This window comes from Grosmannia clavigera (assembly GCF_000143105.1).
Source record: "Grosmannia clavigera kw1407 unplaced genomic scaffold GCSC_156, whole genome shotgun sequence".
NCBI classification, from domain to species: domain Eukaryota; kingdom Fungi; phylum Ascomycota; class Sordariomycetes; order Ophiostomatales; family Ophiostomataceae; genus Leptographium; species Leptographium clavigerum.
The window spans coordinates 1174336-1190890 of NW_014040784.1; the positions used below are offsets into that span (position 1 = coordinate 1174336).

Consider the following 16555-nt stretch of genomic DNA (forward strand, 5'->3'; position numbering starts at 1 on the left):
AGCTAAAGATTTAGCCTCCAGTACTACTGTATGTAGCTATGTTTGCGAGTAGATGATAGCTCACCGCTTTTCTCGGCACAGAATTACCCAATGCATCTCTTCCTTGTTGTTCACTAAGATTTAGCCTATGTCGAAAGGCAACCACTAACCATTCTGAGAAGCTTTCATGTATCCCATCTTGTTAGATTTGCTCCTGCTTGCTGCAAAGCGGCCATCCCATGCCAGTAGGCTGTACCTCACCGAGCACTGCTAGTAGGAACTCGTATACGGAGTAAGCAATAAACAAAGCAATAGCCCCGGGAAACGAAACATGCCCTGTAAAAAAGAAACGAAAGATACAAGCGGACATGACGCTCTCACGTAATCGAGGCTAGTAGATCTCTTGACGCTAAAACACCAGCAAATGAAAATCCTTGAAAGCAGACAAATGGGGTAATTTACGGGTCTTTTATGTCACGTGAATATCATAATTAAAATGAAATTCGCCAGGCCTTGATAGCGCATTGACAATGGTGGAGATCTCGTAGCCAAAGTGGCCATTGCAGCCCCATGCGACAGGAGCGGCTGCCAATGGACAATGCGGAGTCGTCTGCGCGGCCAGCAGTGTAGATGGGTTTGTGTCTGAGCGACCGGTCTGGACGGGATGCTCTGTGCGGCCCCAGCTTCTCACGCGCCGCCGTTGTCCGAGTGCTCGTCCAGCACACGCGCCCGGACCAGCCGCAGCGGCTCCGACGGCCGGTCATCCTTGCCGGTCTGGACCTGTCCCATGCGACGAAGCACCGAGAGACCAGACCGCACGCGACCAAAGATGGTGTGCTTGCCGTCGAGCCACGGCGTCGGGGCCAGTGTCAAGAAAAACTGGCTGCCGTTGGTGTTGGGGCCGGCGTTGGCCATGCTGAGGATGCCGGCGCCGGTGTGCTTGAGCGGCGATGAGGTGGCGGCCAGCTCGTCGGCAAAGGTCTTGCCGTAGATGGACTCGCCGCCACGTCCGGTGCCGGTCGGGTCGCCGCCCTGGACCATAAAGTCGGGAATGACGCGGTGGAAGATGGTGCCGTCGTAGTAGCCGCGTTGGGCCAGCGTGGCAAAGTTGCGACAGGTGCGTGGGGCGTGGTCTGTGTAGAGCTCGACCGTGACAGTGCCCTGGTCGGAGAGGCGGATGTGTCAGCAGAGACAGAGTCGCGGGAGGGCAGACTCAACGAGACGACATAGATCTTACCATGCTGGTGTCGAGCGCAACGGCAGTAGCCATAGTGCAGGCGGACAAAGTGACGGCCGGTTAACAAATGGACAGTATCGACAAATGCGAGATCAATGGGAAATCAAGGAGCAGTGCGGGTGGTACGGAGTACGGAGTACTGGCGTGCCTCCAATGCGTTTTGTGTGTCGAAAAAGTACGGCGCAATAGCTAAGCAAAATTTTGCCGCCATTATGAATGTCACCACAGCCCGATTTCAGAGCTCACCGCCCGCTACATAAATCCACCCACAGCACCTAGAAGTTCATCCACACTCTCAGCACAAGGCATAGCCTACGTTGTACGCGCATTCTTGCTCATGTTTCACGTCACATTTACATGTTCGCATAACGTCACGTCGGAGAGCTACCAAGCCTGATTTGGAGGCGTTACTCCTCACACTTTTATTATATACCATTTGACTTCTATCGAATAGCTGGCATTTTCTTATCCTTATCAAATCCCATACACCTTCCCAAAACTGCACAGGCAGCTATGTCTTCCTCCATTCCTGAGCTGGTCCTCAACGGCTCTCAGACCAACACTTCTCTGGTGAATGGCACGATCGATACTTCTGTGCCTTACGCCGTCTTGGCCAACACCTCGAGCATTGCCCTTCCAGACTCAACCGTCTGGTCCTTTCTTGGCCTGGCCTATGATCAACGCCACTACCTTCTCGTCCAGGGCCGACTGTTTGCCCTGACGCTTACCATCATCTACATCAGCGCACACAGTGCGCTGCACAGGCCAAACTCGGCTGCACCTCGCAGAGATGAGGCCGAGGACGATGCCAGCAGTGACAAGACGAAACGCGGCATACGACGGCGGCGTCGACGGCGTTCGACGACGAGTGATTCCAAGGAGGGAATCCAGGTCCATGAAGCCATACTGATCCCGTTTGTGGCTGGCGCCGCCCTCGTCGGCATGTACTACCTGTTGCAATACCTGGACGACCCGAAGCTGCTAAGCCGCATCTTACGGACGTACTCCTCCGTCGTCGGCGTGGCCAGTCTGGGCAAGCTTCTCGGCGACGGCCTGCACAGCATGACGTCCCTGGTCTTTCCCAACGTGTGGGCTCGCTGGGATCCCACTGGTCAGCAGGAGGTCTTTCGCATCGATCCGACTCGGCGATGCCAGCTTCGCCAGCAGGTCCGCCAGCAGGAGCCGGCGCCCGGGGGCGAGTCTCCCGATGGCTGGACTGTCGACACGATTCGGATCTCGCCCTTCCCAGACCGGTTGGCCTGGCTGGCTCGCACGCCCGCGGCAACTGCACAAGCTTGGACGCTGCGACGCCTCATGCGCGAGCAGTGGACCGTCCGCGTGGCTATGGCTGGCTTCGGCAATGCCGAGCTGGACGTCACGCTCAGCACGCTTGTCGGCATCTACGTGTCTGCCGGCCTGGTGGCCGCCTACTGCTTCACCTCGGCGGCCTCGTCGCATACTCTGAACAATCTGCTTGGCCTGGGCTTCTGCTACGGCAGTCTCATGCTGGTGTCGTGCACCTCGTTCGGCATCGGCTCTATTGTGCTTGTGGGCCTGTTCGTCTACGATATCGTCATGGTATTCTATACGTAAGTAATACCCCCGCTCCGGCCTGCCTGCTGCTCTTCTGGCATTCCGATTTCTGACGCAGACGACCTCATAGGCCGTTTATGGTTACTGTAGCCATGAATGTCGACGCTCCTATCAAGCTTGTTGCCAGCTCGGGCACCCGCTCGAGCATTTTGGGACTTGGGGACATTGTCGTTCCCGGCATCTTCGTCTGCATGTGTCTACGCTACGACCTCCACCGATTCTATGCGCGGCAGATCCAGAGGGTTCCCACCACGCTTGTGACGGAGACGGTGGCCGAGGACGGTGCCGCGGTGTCTACAGCCACGGCCACCAAGGACCGCGAAGTGAAGGCGTCCTTCATCGAGCCAAAGGGTCGTTGGGGCGACAGGCTGTGGACGATGGGCTTGTGGGGCACGCTGTCATCGTCGTTACCGCTGACGCCTGGTCTGCGTGCGGCTGCGTTTCCCAAGCCGCTCTTTCACACAGCCATGGTGGCCTACTTTGTGGGTCTGTTGGTGGCGGTTAGCATCATGCTGTACACGCGACGGGGACAGCCGGCGTTGCTGTATCTGGTGCCAGCCGTTCTCCTGGCGACGTGGGGACGGGCTCTTGCGACCGGCGAGCTCAAGCAGATGTGGGCGTACACCGAAGACGAATCAGCAGACGTGAAGGAAGTTGTGGTAGAGTTAGGGCCGGATGGGAAGCCGACGAAGAAGGCTGAAGAGGAAGTGAGTGTAGCGGGCGACAAAAAAGATAAGACAGTGGGAGAAAAGAAGGACGACGACGACGACAACGACGACGATGACGACGAGGGCGAGGATGTGCTGTTGTTTTCGCTGCAGACGCCGATCGAGGCGACGTCTGCAGATCTGGAAGTGATATGAGAGCGGAAGGGTGTTGCCAGCAGTTCAAAATTCTATGCTGAAATACGCTTACTACGTCGTGCAAATCACGTGAATTAACACACAACTTGCAGCTGTCCGTCTCCTCACTAGCACTGCCGCAGCTCATCTAAAAATAACGGCCGAAATAAGCCAAAATAGCGTCAGTCTGTTCGCCGGACTACCTCAACCCATCCCCAATAATCGCCGGCTCGACGCAGGAACGGCTGCTACCAAGTACTATGCCTGCAGGCTTGTCGGTAGGATAGTCACCTTTATCTGAGCGGCAGCTTTCTATCAGCCATGGACGTTCTTTCAGCATCTCCCGACCAGCCTGTGCTGGTGCAATGGCTGCTGGACACACGCAGCTTGTGGCCCGAGGCCACGCAGACGCAGCAGCTCAAGACAGTGGTACGTAGTCTTCCGGAGTTTGTCCGGGGAGGGATACCGGAGACTTACGCAGCCAGGCATCGCGGGCACTTGGGGTCCTCCTGACGGACGCAGACCGGACATCGGTGCTGCGATACTTCCACGTGCGCGACGCCAAGATGGCGCTGGCATCGCTGCTGCTCAAACACCTGATCGTGGCGCGCTGTGCGGGTGTGTGCTGGGAGCGCACGCGGCTGACGCGGAATGCACACTCGAAGCCGGTCTACCGGGTGCCCGAGGGGGGCACGCAGCCAGTGGCCTTTAACGTCAGCCACCAGGCCGGACTGGTGATGCTGGCGGCAGTCTACGGCGGCGAGAAGCGGCACGGCGTCGACGTGGGCGGCTTCTTTGACGTGGGCGTCGACGTCGTGTCGCCGGGTGAACGACGTGGCCGCGACCACCAAACAATCGATGCCGAGGGCTGGGGATCGTTTGTGGACATGCACGCAGACGTGTTTGCGACCGGCGAGGCCGAGTGCCTCAAGCACGAAGTGCTGAGCGTAGTGTCGTCGTCGTCGTTGTCGTCGTCATTGATGCTCAGCCCGAACATGGATCTGGTCGACCTCAAGCTGCGCTGCTTCTACACGCTCTGGTGTCTGCGCGAGGCGTACGTCAAGATGACGGGCGAGGCACTGCTGGCGCCGTGGCTGGGCGAGCTCGAGTTCCGTCGGTTCCGGCCACCGCCACCGGTGCAGTCGCCACCGTCGGACACGACGGACTTGCGGCAGGACGCAGCGGCAGCCGTGACGACGCATGACATCCGGCTTCGCGGGCACGCCGTCAACGACGTCAACATGTGTCTGCAGGCCCTCGGCGACGACTTCATGGCGTGCACGGCCATCCGGACACCAGCAGAGCCGGCGGCAGCAATGGGGCTCGTCATCGGGCCGTTTGAGGTGCTCGACCTGCAGGACATGCTCGACTTTGCCGAGCGGTTTCGCGAAGGAAAGATGTAGACAAAGTGGCGGACGTGGAAATCATGGAAATCGCAGACTCGCAGAATCGCAGAATCGCGGGATCGCGGGATCGGGGGAACGTGGAAACGCCGATCGTGGGACCGTGCAGATACAAGATACACACTACGCAAAGGCCAGAGTTCTGCCACTGGCTGCGACGACGTGCCTGCATAGCACCACATGCTCAGCTGAGCCTCACTGCGGGATTATACGAGTATGTCGTGCGTTCTCCGGCAGCAGCCAGTTCGGGCGACCGACTACTCCGTATTACAGGCAGCAGCGATGCACGGCCGGTACGACTTCCCAGGCCGGCCAAGCCACTACGGCCTTCTAAGCTGCCTGTTGTGGCGGAAATACGAGTACCCCGCTAATCTGCTTTGTCGCAAACGCCACAGGCGATCACAGCTAAAACAGGAGGTCCAACCAAGGTCTCGCTCGTAGGCAGTTGGCAAAAGGTCGTTGCTTGGAATGGCGAAACTGCCCTTTTAGTGCGACGTCATTCCAGATCGGGCTCCTTCTTTTCCTGATTTCCTGATTTCCTGATTTTCTGCTTCCTGCTTTGCCTCCTGTCTTCCGGCTTCTGGCATCGGTCTTCCTGCTCTCCCACTCCCATTCTGACTTTAGGCTTCGTCGGTTTCCCCTACGTTCCCCTTGCCAAGGTTGCATTGCTGCCAATGGTTCATCTGTCGAATTAAACGGGAAAGCGGTCAGATCGACCGAGTTTTGACCAGCTCGACATACTGCCCTTATCTGCTCCTTTTGACACTTTGCTATTATCCCCCCGTATATCCGACAATCTGCTTTGGTCGACCATCCATCGCACTTCATTTCTTCGTTCATCCATCAGCTCCCAATCATCCATCGCGGCCCCACAGCAGCCGACTCGCTTTGCTTTCAGCTGGCCACAATGTCTGACGCCGGTGAAAGGTGAGTGGCCAGCCATTGTTGTCCCTGGCTGGTGCACATGCAGCAGCTAATCAAGTGTCACTCCTGCAGCCACCACAAACGATCCAAGAGCACGGCCCTGTCCATTCTCCGACGCAAAGACCGCAGCTTTACGGCCCTCGACGAAGAAGCCTCCGAAGATGGATCGACACCGGGCGTGATGCTGTCGACCTCGGCCACCTCACAGACGGCAGGTCCATCAATGGCTTACCAGCAGCAGCCACTGCAGCAGCCGATGCCGACGGCCCGGGGCCATCTCTCGCGCAAGTCGACGTCGTACATCACGTCATCATCGAAGCTACAGGGCACCACGGCCACTATATTGTCGTCGTCGGCTTTGTCGTCGTCGCCAGTCGCCGCGTCTCCTTTCTCGGCAGCAGCTGCTGGGGGCAACGGTAGCAGCAACGCGCACGAAAGGGCCCACCTCAACACACTGGAGCAGTCGGTGCGCAAGTTCCGTATGGTGGAGGCGCTGCGCAACGGCGACACGGCGTCGATCTCCAAGGCGATCCGCGAGACGAGCGGCGACAGCAATACAAACCCGCGGGCGAGCGTGTCGTCGGTGACGGTCGGGCTCGACGACACGACGATCCTGCACTTGGCGATCCAGTGCGCCGAGTTTCCGGTGGTGGAGTACGTGTTGTCGGACGGGGCGTCAGCGATAGACATCAACGCCCGGGACAAGGACGGCAACACGGCGTTGCACCTGGCAGCAGCACAGGGCCGGACGCATGTGGTGCGGCTACTGCTGGCGCAGAACGGCATCAACGATGCGGTGATCAACAACATGGGCCGCGTGCCGCTGGACCTGGCACGCAACCCGGAGATCTTCCAGCTGTTGCAGCTGTCGCGGTCGCTGTTCGCTGAGAGCAAGGTGCAGGAGGTGCAGGACCTGATTGCACGCAACGAGTACAAACGGCTGGCCGAGGTGCTGGAGGAGCCACGGCTCAAGACGGTGCTGGACATTAACAGCACCGAGTTTGCCATGAACCCGATGACCATGCAGGCAGGCGGCACGCTGCTGCACGACGCGGCACGTGCCAAGAACTCGCAGCTGATCCAGGTGCTGCTGCTGCACGGGGCGGACCCATTCCGGCGCGACCGCAAGGGGCGGCTGCCGCAGGACGTAACCAAGGACGACGTGACGCGGGCGATGTTGAAAAAGTCGCCGGCGGCCGTGGCAGCCCAGCGCGGCATCCAGGAGAAGGCGGTGCTGGGTGCAGCGGCACAGGGCGGCGGTCTGGGCTACGGCAGCGGGTCGAGTGCAGCGCTGGGCGTGAATAATGGCGGCAGCGGTGGCAGCCCGTCATCCAGCGGTGGTGGTGGCGCGGCGAGCGGTGTCGGCAGTCTCGGAGGCGGAATCGGCAGTGGCGGTGGGAGCGGGCACTCGGCGAGCGGCAGCACGGCCTCGGGAATGGGCATTGGAGGCATCGGAGCGGGCATGGGAGCGGGTCTGGGCAGCAGTGGCAGCGGCAGCGGCAGCGGCAGCGGGATGGGCAACAGCGGTGCAGTGATCGCGGCGATGATGATGGATCCGCTGGCAGGACGCGAGGCGCGGGAGATGAAGGGATACCTCAAGAAGTGGACCAACTACCGCAAGGGATACCAGCTGCGGTGGTTCGTGCTGGAGGACGGGGTGCTCAGCTACTACAAGCACCAGGACGACGCAGGGTCGGCGTGCCGGGGCGCGATCAACATGCGGATTGCGCGGCTGCACATGAGCGTGGACGAGAAGACCAAGTTTGAGATCATAGGCAAGTCGTCGGTCAAGTACACGCTGAAGGCGAATCACGAGGTGGAGGCAAAGCGCTGGTTCTGGGCGCTCAACAACTCGATCCAGTGGACCAAGGACCAGGCCAAGGAAGAGGAGAAGCGACGGGCGCTCAGCGCGGAGCGGCTGCGGCAGGCCAAGGCGGAACACTCGCACTCGCAGTCACTGCAGGCGGGCACGGGCAACGGCGGTGGCGAGGCGCTGAGCGAGAGCGCGAGCGTGGGGGAGAGCGCGATGGGCGGTGGGATCAGTGCGCGGCCGAGCAGCGTGCAGCTGACGCGGATCACGTCGACGGCAGGACGGTCGACAGCGACGGGCCGACTGCCTGCGACAGGTGGCGGCGCAGGAGCGAGCACGGTGGGCAGCGTGGACGACGAAGCAGGCGGTGGGATGGGGATGGCCGGAACCGAGATGGACGGCGAGTCTCGCGGACCGGGACATCGGGGGGACAACGACGAAGACGAAGACGAAGATGCGGACGGGTCAACGGGCCAAGACCGAGAGGTGCCGACGGCAACACGGGACGCATTCACGATCACGGCACAGTCAGCACGGCTGCAGCTGGAGACGATGGCACAGGTGACGCAAGCGCTGGTGGCAGAAGCCGGACGCAACACGACGCTGACGCTGGCGGACGGACGGATGACGGCAGCGCTGTCAGCATACGACGCGGCGATCCGGTCGCTGACGGGGCTGGTGGGCGACCTGATGCGAATCTCACGGGACCGGGACGCGTTCTGGCAGTACCGGTTGGACCGCGAGGTGGAGATGCGGCGGATGTGGGAAGAGAGCATGGCGCAGGTGGCGCGAGAGCAAGAGGCGCTGGAGGCGCGGGTGGGCGAGGCGGAGGAGAAGAAGCGGACGGCGCGACGTATCCTCAAAGAGGTGATTGGGAGCGGGATGTTGGGGGGGGTGGCAGAGGAGGGTGAAGCGGAGCGAGAGGGCGAGGGCGAGGGCGAGAGCGAGAGCTCGAAAACGGGTGATGAGAAGGACGGAGGAGTGGAGAAGGACGCAGAGGTGCCAACAGAATCGACGGCACAGACACAGACACAGACGGCGACCAGCAGCACAGCAGCGATCAGCCAGTCACAGCGGCGGGCGGTGCTCAAGCAGCAGGTGGCAGCAGCAGGCCTGTCGGACTCGGAATCGGAGGACGAGGAATTCTTTGACGCGGTGGACGCAGGCGAAGTGGAGGTGGAGACGAAGCTGCCATCGGAGACGGTGGTCGAGACGGGCGGCAAAGAGACGCAGACGGGTTCGGACAGCAAGACAGAACAGACGGACGGGACTTTACAGTCGACAGCGGCATCGATTGTGGTGTCGTCGGGAACAGACATCAGCCAGTCCTTTAAGGGGTACGAGAACGGGATCCGGACGCGGCTGAAGATCGATGCGGACAACCGGCCGAAGCTGTCGCTCTGGAGCATTCTCAAGTCGATGGTGGGCAAGGACATGACCAAGATGACACTGCCGGTGACATTCAACGAGCCGACATCGCTGCTATACCGCTGCGGTGAGGACATGGAGTACGCCGACCTCCTGGACTTGGCGGCCGAGCGAACAGATTCGCTGGAGCGGCTGATGTACGTGGCGGCGTTTGCGGCCAGCGAGTACGCGTCGACGATCGGACGGGTGGCCAAGCCGTTCAACCCGCTCCTGGGCGAGACGTTTGAGTACGTGCGGCCGGACAAGAACTACCGGTTCTTCATCGAGCAGGTTAGCCATCACCCGCCAGTGGGTGCAGCCTGGGCTGAGTCGCCGCGGTGGACATACTACGGCGAGTCGGCAGTGCGATCCAAGTTCTACGGCAAGTCGTTTGACATCAACCCGCTGGGGACGTGGTTTCTGCGGCTGCGGCCGACCCACGGCGGACGCGAAGACTTTTACACGTGGAAGAAGGTGACGTCGTCGGTGGTGGGCATCATCACGGGCAATCCGACAGTCGACAACTACGGGCCGATGGAAATCCGAAACTGGACGACGGGCGAGGTGGCCCACGTGGAATTTAAGCCGCGCGGCTGGACGGCAGCCTCGGCCTTTGTGGTGTCGGGCAAGGTGGTGGATGCGAGCGGTCGCGTGCGCATGTCGCTGGGCGGTCGATGGAATTCGCGGCTGTACGCACGACTGACGCCGGGCTACCAGACGACGGTGGGCGAGAATCCGTCAGCGGCGGCCAGCGGCAGCAGTGGCACCAACGGCACCAGCATTGTGTCAGCGCCGGCCGGCAAGGTGTACGACGGCAGCATTGCGGACCAGAGCAAGGCGTACCTGATCTGGCAGGCCAACGAACGGCCGACCGGCATTCCGTTCAACCTGACGCCGTTTGTGCTGACGTTCAACCACGTGGACGAGCAGCTGCGGCCGTATCTGGCACCGACAGACTCGCGGCTGCGGCCGGACCAGCGCGCCATGGAGGAGGGCCGCTACGACTTTGCGGCCACGGAGAAGAACCGGCTCGAGGAGGGCCAGCGGGCGCGGCGCCAGAAGCGTGAAGCTCGCGGCGAGGAGTTTGTGCCGGTCTACTTTGAGAAGGCCACGTGCGAGATCACGGGCGAGGCGTACTGGAAGTTCAACGGCCAGTACTGGGAGGACCGTGAGCGGGCCGGCCAGGGCGATATCAGTGTGTGGGACAAGATGGAGCCGATATTTGCGTGAGGGGATGTGAAGTGGTGATGTGGTGACGTGGGTATTGAGTTGGGTGTGGCTGTTGAGTGGCTGGTGTGGCTGTTGAGTGGCTGGTGTGGCTATTGAGTGGCTGATGTGGCTGTTGAGTGGCTGAGTGTGGCTGATGCTGTGTCACTGGCCGTGTGGTGTTGAGATGTACGGATGGTTGTTCCAAAGGACTGCTCAAGTATAAATAGCATGCTTCCTTATTACGTACAATATACGTCTTGCGAATCCTTCTACCTGCTGCTGCCCATCTATATTTTTGCCTTTGTCTTCTTGCCGGGTTCCTTTGTGCGAACGATACCCTGTGAATGTTAGCATCCTCTGACTGCTGTCCTGTTCTCAGCTGCACGCACCTCTTGGACGCAGGTGGCCAGCAGCATGCCGTCCTTGCTGAAGATGCGCTGCGTGACGACGCCGCGGCCGCTGTTGGCCCAGGGGCTATCCATTTCGACGAGCATCCAGTCGTCGGCGCAGACGCGATCGGGTTCGTGGAAGTAGACGGTGTGGTCGAGGCTGACGACCATGCCGAGACGAGGGCGTCCGCGGTAGGCCTCGAGGGGGACGCCGCCGCTCTCAGCCTCGACGTGTTGGCGGATGAGCTGGCGGAGCGAAGGGCTGCTGCGAACGAGCTGGTTGTAGGTGGTGGTGTCGTCGTCGTCGTCGTCCTTCTCGTCTCCGACGTCGTCCTCGCCGAGCACGCTCTCGACCGAAAAGGGCAGGCGCCAGAGGCGATGGAGGCGGCAGATGGTGCCGATAAAGTAGCGATCGCTGAGGTAGGCGAGGGCGCAGAGATGGGCTGCGCGGCCGCCAGCCGCCGAGATGCGTCCGCGCACGCGCACCCATTGCTGTGTCTTCTTGCGGTGCGGCAGCGCGTCGACGTCGCCGACGATGTGCATGGGGCCGGCCACAACCGGCTGCTCGACCGGAGCGATGCCGAGCGCCCGCAAGAGCCGCGGCTCGATTCCGCCGTCGTCATCCCAGTCGGCAGGCGGCTGGAGTGGCCGTGACGTCGGCATGGCGACTGCATGGTGGAGAGGAGCGGTCGTGGACATGCTCGTGCTCGTGTCCTTGGGTGGCATCCGCGCAAACGATACCGTCAGCGTAAAGATGCAGCGTCCCCGCTGGCGAGCCTGCACCGTGCGCGTGGCAAAGGACCGGCCGTCACGCACGCGCTCCACGTGCAGCAGGATCGGAATGGCAGCGTTGCCGGCCAGCAAGAAGTAGCAGTGGCAGCTGTGCGGCGCAAAGTCCGGCTCGACCGTCCGCTGGCCCGCCGCCAGACACATCGACACCACCGATCCGCCGTAGATGCCGCGCGCCCCCGGCGGGTGCCATGGCGGCCGCGCGTTCGTATAGACGTCCTGGTGAGGTCAGCAGGTAGGTTCGCCGTCTGCAGGCCGCCCTCGACCCTCGACAGAAAACGTACAGGCCCTAGAACCGACATCTCCGTCACCTCCAGGTTGTTCTCCATCATCGACCGCGCCGGGTCCACCGGAGGCGGCCGCATCATCGTGGGATGCGTCATGTCGATAGCTTGCAAGAGTGGCCAGAAAGGTAGTACACAGAACTAAAGGAAAGGGGGAGACGTGACTGAAGTGTTGTCGTCAAGTCGGTGTCGCGTGCACCGCCATTTCGTCCCCAGAACTAAGACGTGGATCAAATAGACCTCGGCATCTTCACCTCGTTCTTGCCGACGTCAACGAATACCGCGACAAGTCTCCCAGGCTTTTCAGCCAATTAGGTCCATGACAATGGTTCTTCGTGCGTGTTCGGCAATGACTCTATAGCGTTGCCGTACAGCTCCTTTCCCTCGGCTTAGACTCTTGCCAATTGTACTCTCCTCCCACAAGTCCCCGGAAATGGCAATGTCTCAGCCCCAAATGCTCCTTCCCATCGCCAGCTCCTTATCGTCCAGAAAAGCGGGTCCGTAAATACAGGTCACAAAAGTGGGGTCTTCTCCCCCGGCTCATCTGGAGCTACTCCGTACGAGGTACAATGCAAGCCAAGCTGAAAGCTTCCAGCAGCCACCACTGACTCTGTGCCGACACGTCCGCCCATCTTTCTCTGCTAGTCGAGATATGCTTCCCCGGGCAGCGCGCTCGGCCGTGTCTGCCACGGCCACGGCGCCTCTGGTGCGCCTGCCTCTTCGGCTCGGCTCAGCCTCATCCTGGAGCCACCAGAAACCATCGACAGCTTCACCTCTGCCAAGCCGGCCGAGCCGCTCTTTTTTCTCGCCAGAAAACCAGTTCGGCAGCCGACAGTACTCGACCGCGTCTTCGCCTCCGCCCCCGTCTCGCAGGCGGCCCTGGATCCGCCCGTCCACGGTCGTCTTCCTGCTGCTCGGCGCCGGCTTTGGCCTGCCTTTGTACGGCTTCGTCGCCCAGCTGGTGCCAACACTGCCAGACCGCGGCTCGGCTGCCGAGGACAAAGCCCGGGTCGTGCTCGAGACCCGTGCTGCTCGGCTACCTTTGGTCGTGCAGCTGACAACCGATCCGGCCTGGATCGAGTGGACCGTCGGCAGCCGATGGGCCAAAGATCACCAGCCATCATCGACCGACCTCGAGACCGATCTCGCATCCGATTCACCGCGCGAACGCCTCACCCGCGATGCTCTCGGTGGCGTTCAGGGCATGACCGGCTACCACCGCGTCTTCCTCCACGAGCAGACCGGCGAGCTAGTCAGCGTCGTCTACCTCGGCAACGCCCTCTCCGGCTTCCCGACTCGAGCCCACGGTGGTGCCCTAGCCACGCTGCTCGATGAGGCCCTCGGCCGCTGTGCTATTCACACTCTGCCCGCTCGCACCGGCGTCACCGCCCGACTCGAGCTGCAGTACCGCCGCCCCGTCGCCGTCCCCGATTTCTACGTCGTCCGCTGTCGCCCAGAGCTGCCGCCAGCATCGTCCCCCAAAGCCAGCCAGGACCTCCGGAAGCTGTGGTGCTCGGCCACGCTCGAAACAATCGCCGGCCAGACATGTGTCGAGGCTCGTGGGCTCTTTGTCGTTCCCAGGGGCTACAAGCTGGGGCGCGTGGAAGACCGCTTCTAGATTAGATGCCATAGACACGATCCCTTTGCAAATAGACGGCAACACTACGGTTTGTAAATAACTCATTCTTTCTAAAGCTACCTTTGACCAGATGGTCTGATACAAATAGCAACGGCAACAGGCAGCCGCAAGACGCCTGGCTAGTGGAAAGTCAACACGACACAAAACGAATAAACTAAGTAAAGCCAGTTGGCCAATAAAGCAAAACCACAATTTACTGCCATGTGGCTGTTTCCTTTTCTTCTCCCTGCGCACGACCATCCTATTGTACGCACCTTGCAATCCGGGGAGCCGGGGCTTGCTCGGGTGAAGTCTCCAAAGCGTCTTGGGATCCGGGCGTTCCCTGTGTTTCCTGTGTTTCCTGTGCTTCCTGTACTTCCCGTGATTCCTGTGATTCCTGTAGCTTTTGCCAGAGTTGCGCATTCACTTGTTCCGGTAAACGTTCTGACAGTTGGAGTCTCGCAAGTTCCTGGTTAAGCCCGTAAGCTTCACCAGTCGGCCAATGGCCGTTTGCTTGTTCGCCGACAGGCTGTGTAGATCCATTATATTGATGTGCGGCACCAATCGGATGGTTCGGTATGGCCTGTTGATACATATCCGGAGGGATCATGTTCGGATGGACCCAGGTAGGATACATAGCGGTATTTTGATTTTGATAGTTCGCCATGTTATAAGCCACCGGGTAATGATAAATCGGCATATTCTGATACACCACCGAGCTCTGATAATTCTGATAGACGGCTGGATTCTGATGCATCGGCATGTTTTGAGCGATCGACATGTTTCTTTGTGGGTAACGTTGTTCCCTGTGATAAACGTGCGACTTCCTGTTGGGGCTATTTCGGTTTGAATAAGTTTCCGGTTCCTGTCGGTCCTGTCGTTCCTGTCGTTCCTGTCGTCCCTGTCGTTCCTGTCGTTCCGGGCGTTCCTGTCGTTCCGGGCGTTCCTGGCGTGTCTGAGATGCCTGGTTTGTTTTTCCGGCAGCCCCACGGGACCGTCTGCCAGAGCCTGGGCCGGTCTTCTTTTCTGTTTGGACTTTGGGGTTTTTGGGAACTGTGTAGGCCACAGCAACAACAGGGTCCAAGACCAAAGAACTTCCTGCCAAGTTTGCTGAAGTCACAGCGCTTGGCGGCGCCGCCGATGGCTGGAACAGGTGTCTGAGCTCTTTCAGCCTGGCCACCTCCGGCAGCCAGGCACGCACGTACAGTCCTTTCGGATCATAATCGAAGGCCTGTTTGACAGGATTGAGATCCCGCTCTATGCCACGAGGGTCATTGCCCACTCCGGCCGCATACTGCCAGTTGCCCCAGTTGGAATACACATCGTAGTCCATCAGCATCATTTCGTACCACTCCGCACCACAGCGCCAGTCGATTTGCATCCTCTTGGCGAAGAAGTTCGACACGACCATCCGTGCCCGGTTCGAAGTGAATCCTGTGTACATGAGCTCTCGCTGTGACGCGTCGATCAGCGACAAGCCCGTCGTGCCAAGCTGCCACCGGCGCAGGTAATTTGCGGTTTGTTCAGGACTTTGTTCCTGGTCCCAGTCTGCCATGTCGGCCCGTGGTGAAAACCAGGTGAATTTTTGCATCGTTGGTTTTTCTGGGAGTTCGGGCTCCTCTTCTTCCTCCTCGGAATCGGCAGACGTCTCTCGTTTGTAAACTATGTCACGGCCTAGCTTGCCGCGGAATCCTTCCTGGTGATCTATCACGTCCTTGAACCGGTGTCCGTTGAGCCGCATAAAGTCTCGCCAGAGCAGTTCTTTCCGCAGTGCATGACTTCCTTCGTTCTCGCCGCCGCCAAAGCCTTCGGCTGCGGCCATGGCGTCGTTTGACCCATCCTCGTACTGCACCAGTGCTTGGTGGACCAAACGTGCCGTCAGACAGCCTTGAGAGAGATACCCGGAGAGCCTGGAGCTGAACTGGCGGCCGAGCAGCCCGTCTTTTTTCTCGGCATAACCAGCAACGAGACCGGCATTTTCGGGCAAAAACAAGTCACGGAGGCGTTTGTTGGCCTCTGTTTCACCTCCTTCGAGTATGGTTGCCCAAGGGACCTTTTTGCATATTTTCACCTCGTACAGAAACCTGTTGTCGCAGTCACGCCTGAGCAGCGGAGCAATCAGGGCAGCCTCGATGCCATCCTTGTCGTCGGGGATGACAAATGGCAAGCTCTGAGTTGGGGCTGGGAGATATGTCGGTAGTGTTGATGCCCGTGGAACCGGAAGGGGCTCGGCGGGCCGTTGACGTAGTGGTTCACACTTTTTCTGATACTGAGTGTATGTGTCTGGAAGCTCATCGAGTGAGGGGACAATGGCATGGTTACTGGGCTTGTCAGTATACACTCCAGAGATGGTAAATGGCACAGGAATGGAAGGGACATACTCGGCAATGAAGTGCTTCTCGTTTGGCCAGAGGTAGTAGTGTATACCAAGCTCCTCACACATGGTCCCGATCTCGTTCTCGTCTGCTTCTTCTTCGGAACCGTCCTCTTCGGCCATCCATACGGCAGAAACACGATGTCCCTCTGCAGTCAAACCGGCAATCATCCGCTCGACGACCTCGGGCAACATGCCAACTCGGATCGAGAGCCCGCTTCCCAAAGACTCCAGGGACTGCTTCACGTCTGCAAGGCATTCGGAAATGAACCTGGCACGGTGAGGTCCACACCTCCAGTAGCCGACAATCTTGCTCTTTGCTTCTGGATACGGACTAGTCGTATTTGACGATCTAGGAATGAAGCCAGAAACCTCTATCTGATTAGCCGCAAAGACATAGAGTGGAAGCATATGGGTAAAGTTGTATTTCGTAGGGTTTGTGGAAACTTCGTGGAGGATACGATTGTCTGCCACACGAAGATCTCGCCGGAGGATGTATATGAGAACGTTGCTGTCCGGCTTTTCAGTGCTGGGGTTGCTCTGTTCTTGGGCATTCTGTGTTGATTCCATGATAGTCCACGTAAATTCCAGAGGTAGATGTAGTAGATGGGGTAACTCCCTACTGAAGCAGCGAGGAAAGTGTTTGAAAAGAAATAAGAATCAAAGATCAGCTAGCTATGCGAAACAAGCAGCAATA

The 16555-nt window shown here is 59.6% G+C and overlaps 7 protein-coding genes across 7 annotated transcripts; 4 read left to right on the forward strand and 3 right to left on the reverse strand.

Moving 5' to 3' along the window:
• Positions 1–666: 666 nt before the first annotated feature.
• CMQ_2474 (peptidyl prolyl cis-trans isomerase) lies at positions 667–1249 on the reverse strand (the record flags this gene model as incomplete). The annotated part of the gene is made up of 2 exons (XM_014316432.1): positions 667–1140; positions 1217–1249. The coding sequence occupies 2 exons, from the start codon at positions 1247–1249 to the stop codon at positions 667–669; spliced, it is 507 nt and encodes a 168-aa protein (XP_014171907.1).
• A 480-nt stretch (positions 1250–1729) lies between these two features.
• CMQ_2483 (signal peptide peptidase) lies at positions 1730–3672 on the forward strand (the record flags this gene model as incomplete). Its single annotated transcript, XM_014316441.1, has 3 exons — positions 1730–2805; positions 2880–3516; positions 3631–3672. 3 exons carry the CDS (start codon positions 1730–1732, stop codon positions 3670–3672), a joined length of 1755 nt encoding a protein of 584 aa, XP_014171916.1.
• A 300-nt stretch (positions 3673–3972) lies between these two features.
• Positions 3973–5054, forward strand: CMQ_2178 (4 -phosphopantetheinyl transferase; the record flags this gene model as incomplete). The annotated part of the gene is made up of 2 exons (XM_014316136.1): positions 3973–4080; positions 4137–5054. 2 exons carry the CDS (start codon positions 3973–3975, stop codon positions 5052–5054), a joined length of 1026 nt encoding a protein of 341 aa, XP_014171611.1.
• Positions 5055–5961: 907 nt separating this feature from the next.
• Positions 5962–10425, forward strand: CMQ_2241 (oxysterol-binding protein; the record flags this gene model as incomplete). The annotated part of the gene is made up of 3 exons (XM_014316199.1): positions 5962–5981; positions 6051–8655; positions 8812–10425. 3 exons carry the CDS (start codon positions 5962–5964, stop codon positions 10423–10425), a joined length of 4239 nt encoding a protein of 1412 aa, XP_014171674.1.
• A 326-nt stretch (positions 10426–10751) lies between these two features.
• On the reverse strand, positions 10752–11965 carry CMQ_2145 (acyl-thioesterase 2; the record flags this gene model as incomplete). Its single annotated transcript, XM_014316103.1, has 2 exons — positions 10752–11801; positions 11867–11965. The coding sequence occupies 2 exons, from the start codon at positions 11963–11965 to the stop codon at positions 10752–10754; spliced, it is 1149 nt and encodes a 382-aa protein (XP_014171578.1).
• A 553-nt stretch (positions 11966–12518) lies between these two features.
• Positions 12519–13484, forward strand: CMQ_2205 (thioesterase family protein; the record flags this gene model as incomplete). The annotated part of the gene is made up of 1 exon (XM_014316163.1): positions 12519–13484. The coding sequence occupies one exon, from the start codon at positions 12519–12521 to the stop codon at positions 13482–13484; it is 966 nt and encodes a 321-aa protein (XP_014171638.1).
• Positions 13485–13746: 262 nt separating this feature from the next.
• CMQ_2308 (DNA photolyase) lies at positions 13747–16428 on the reverse strand (the record flags this gene model as incomplete). The annotated part of the gene is made up of 1 exon (XM_014316266.1): positions 13747–16428. The coding sequence occupies one exon, from the start codon at positions 16426–16428 to the stop codon at positions 13747–13749; it is 2682 nt and encodes an 893-aa protein (XP_014171741.1).
• Between the last annotated feature and the right edge of the window lie 127 nt (positions 16429–16555).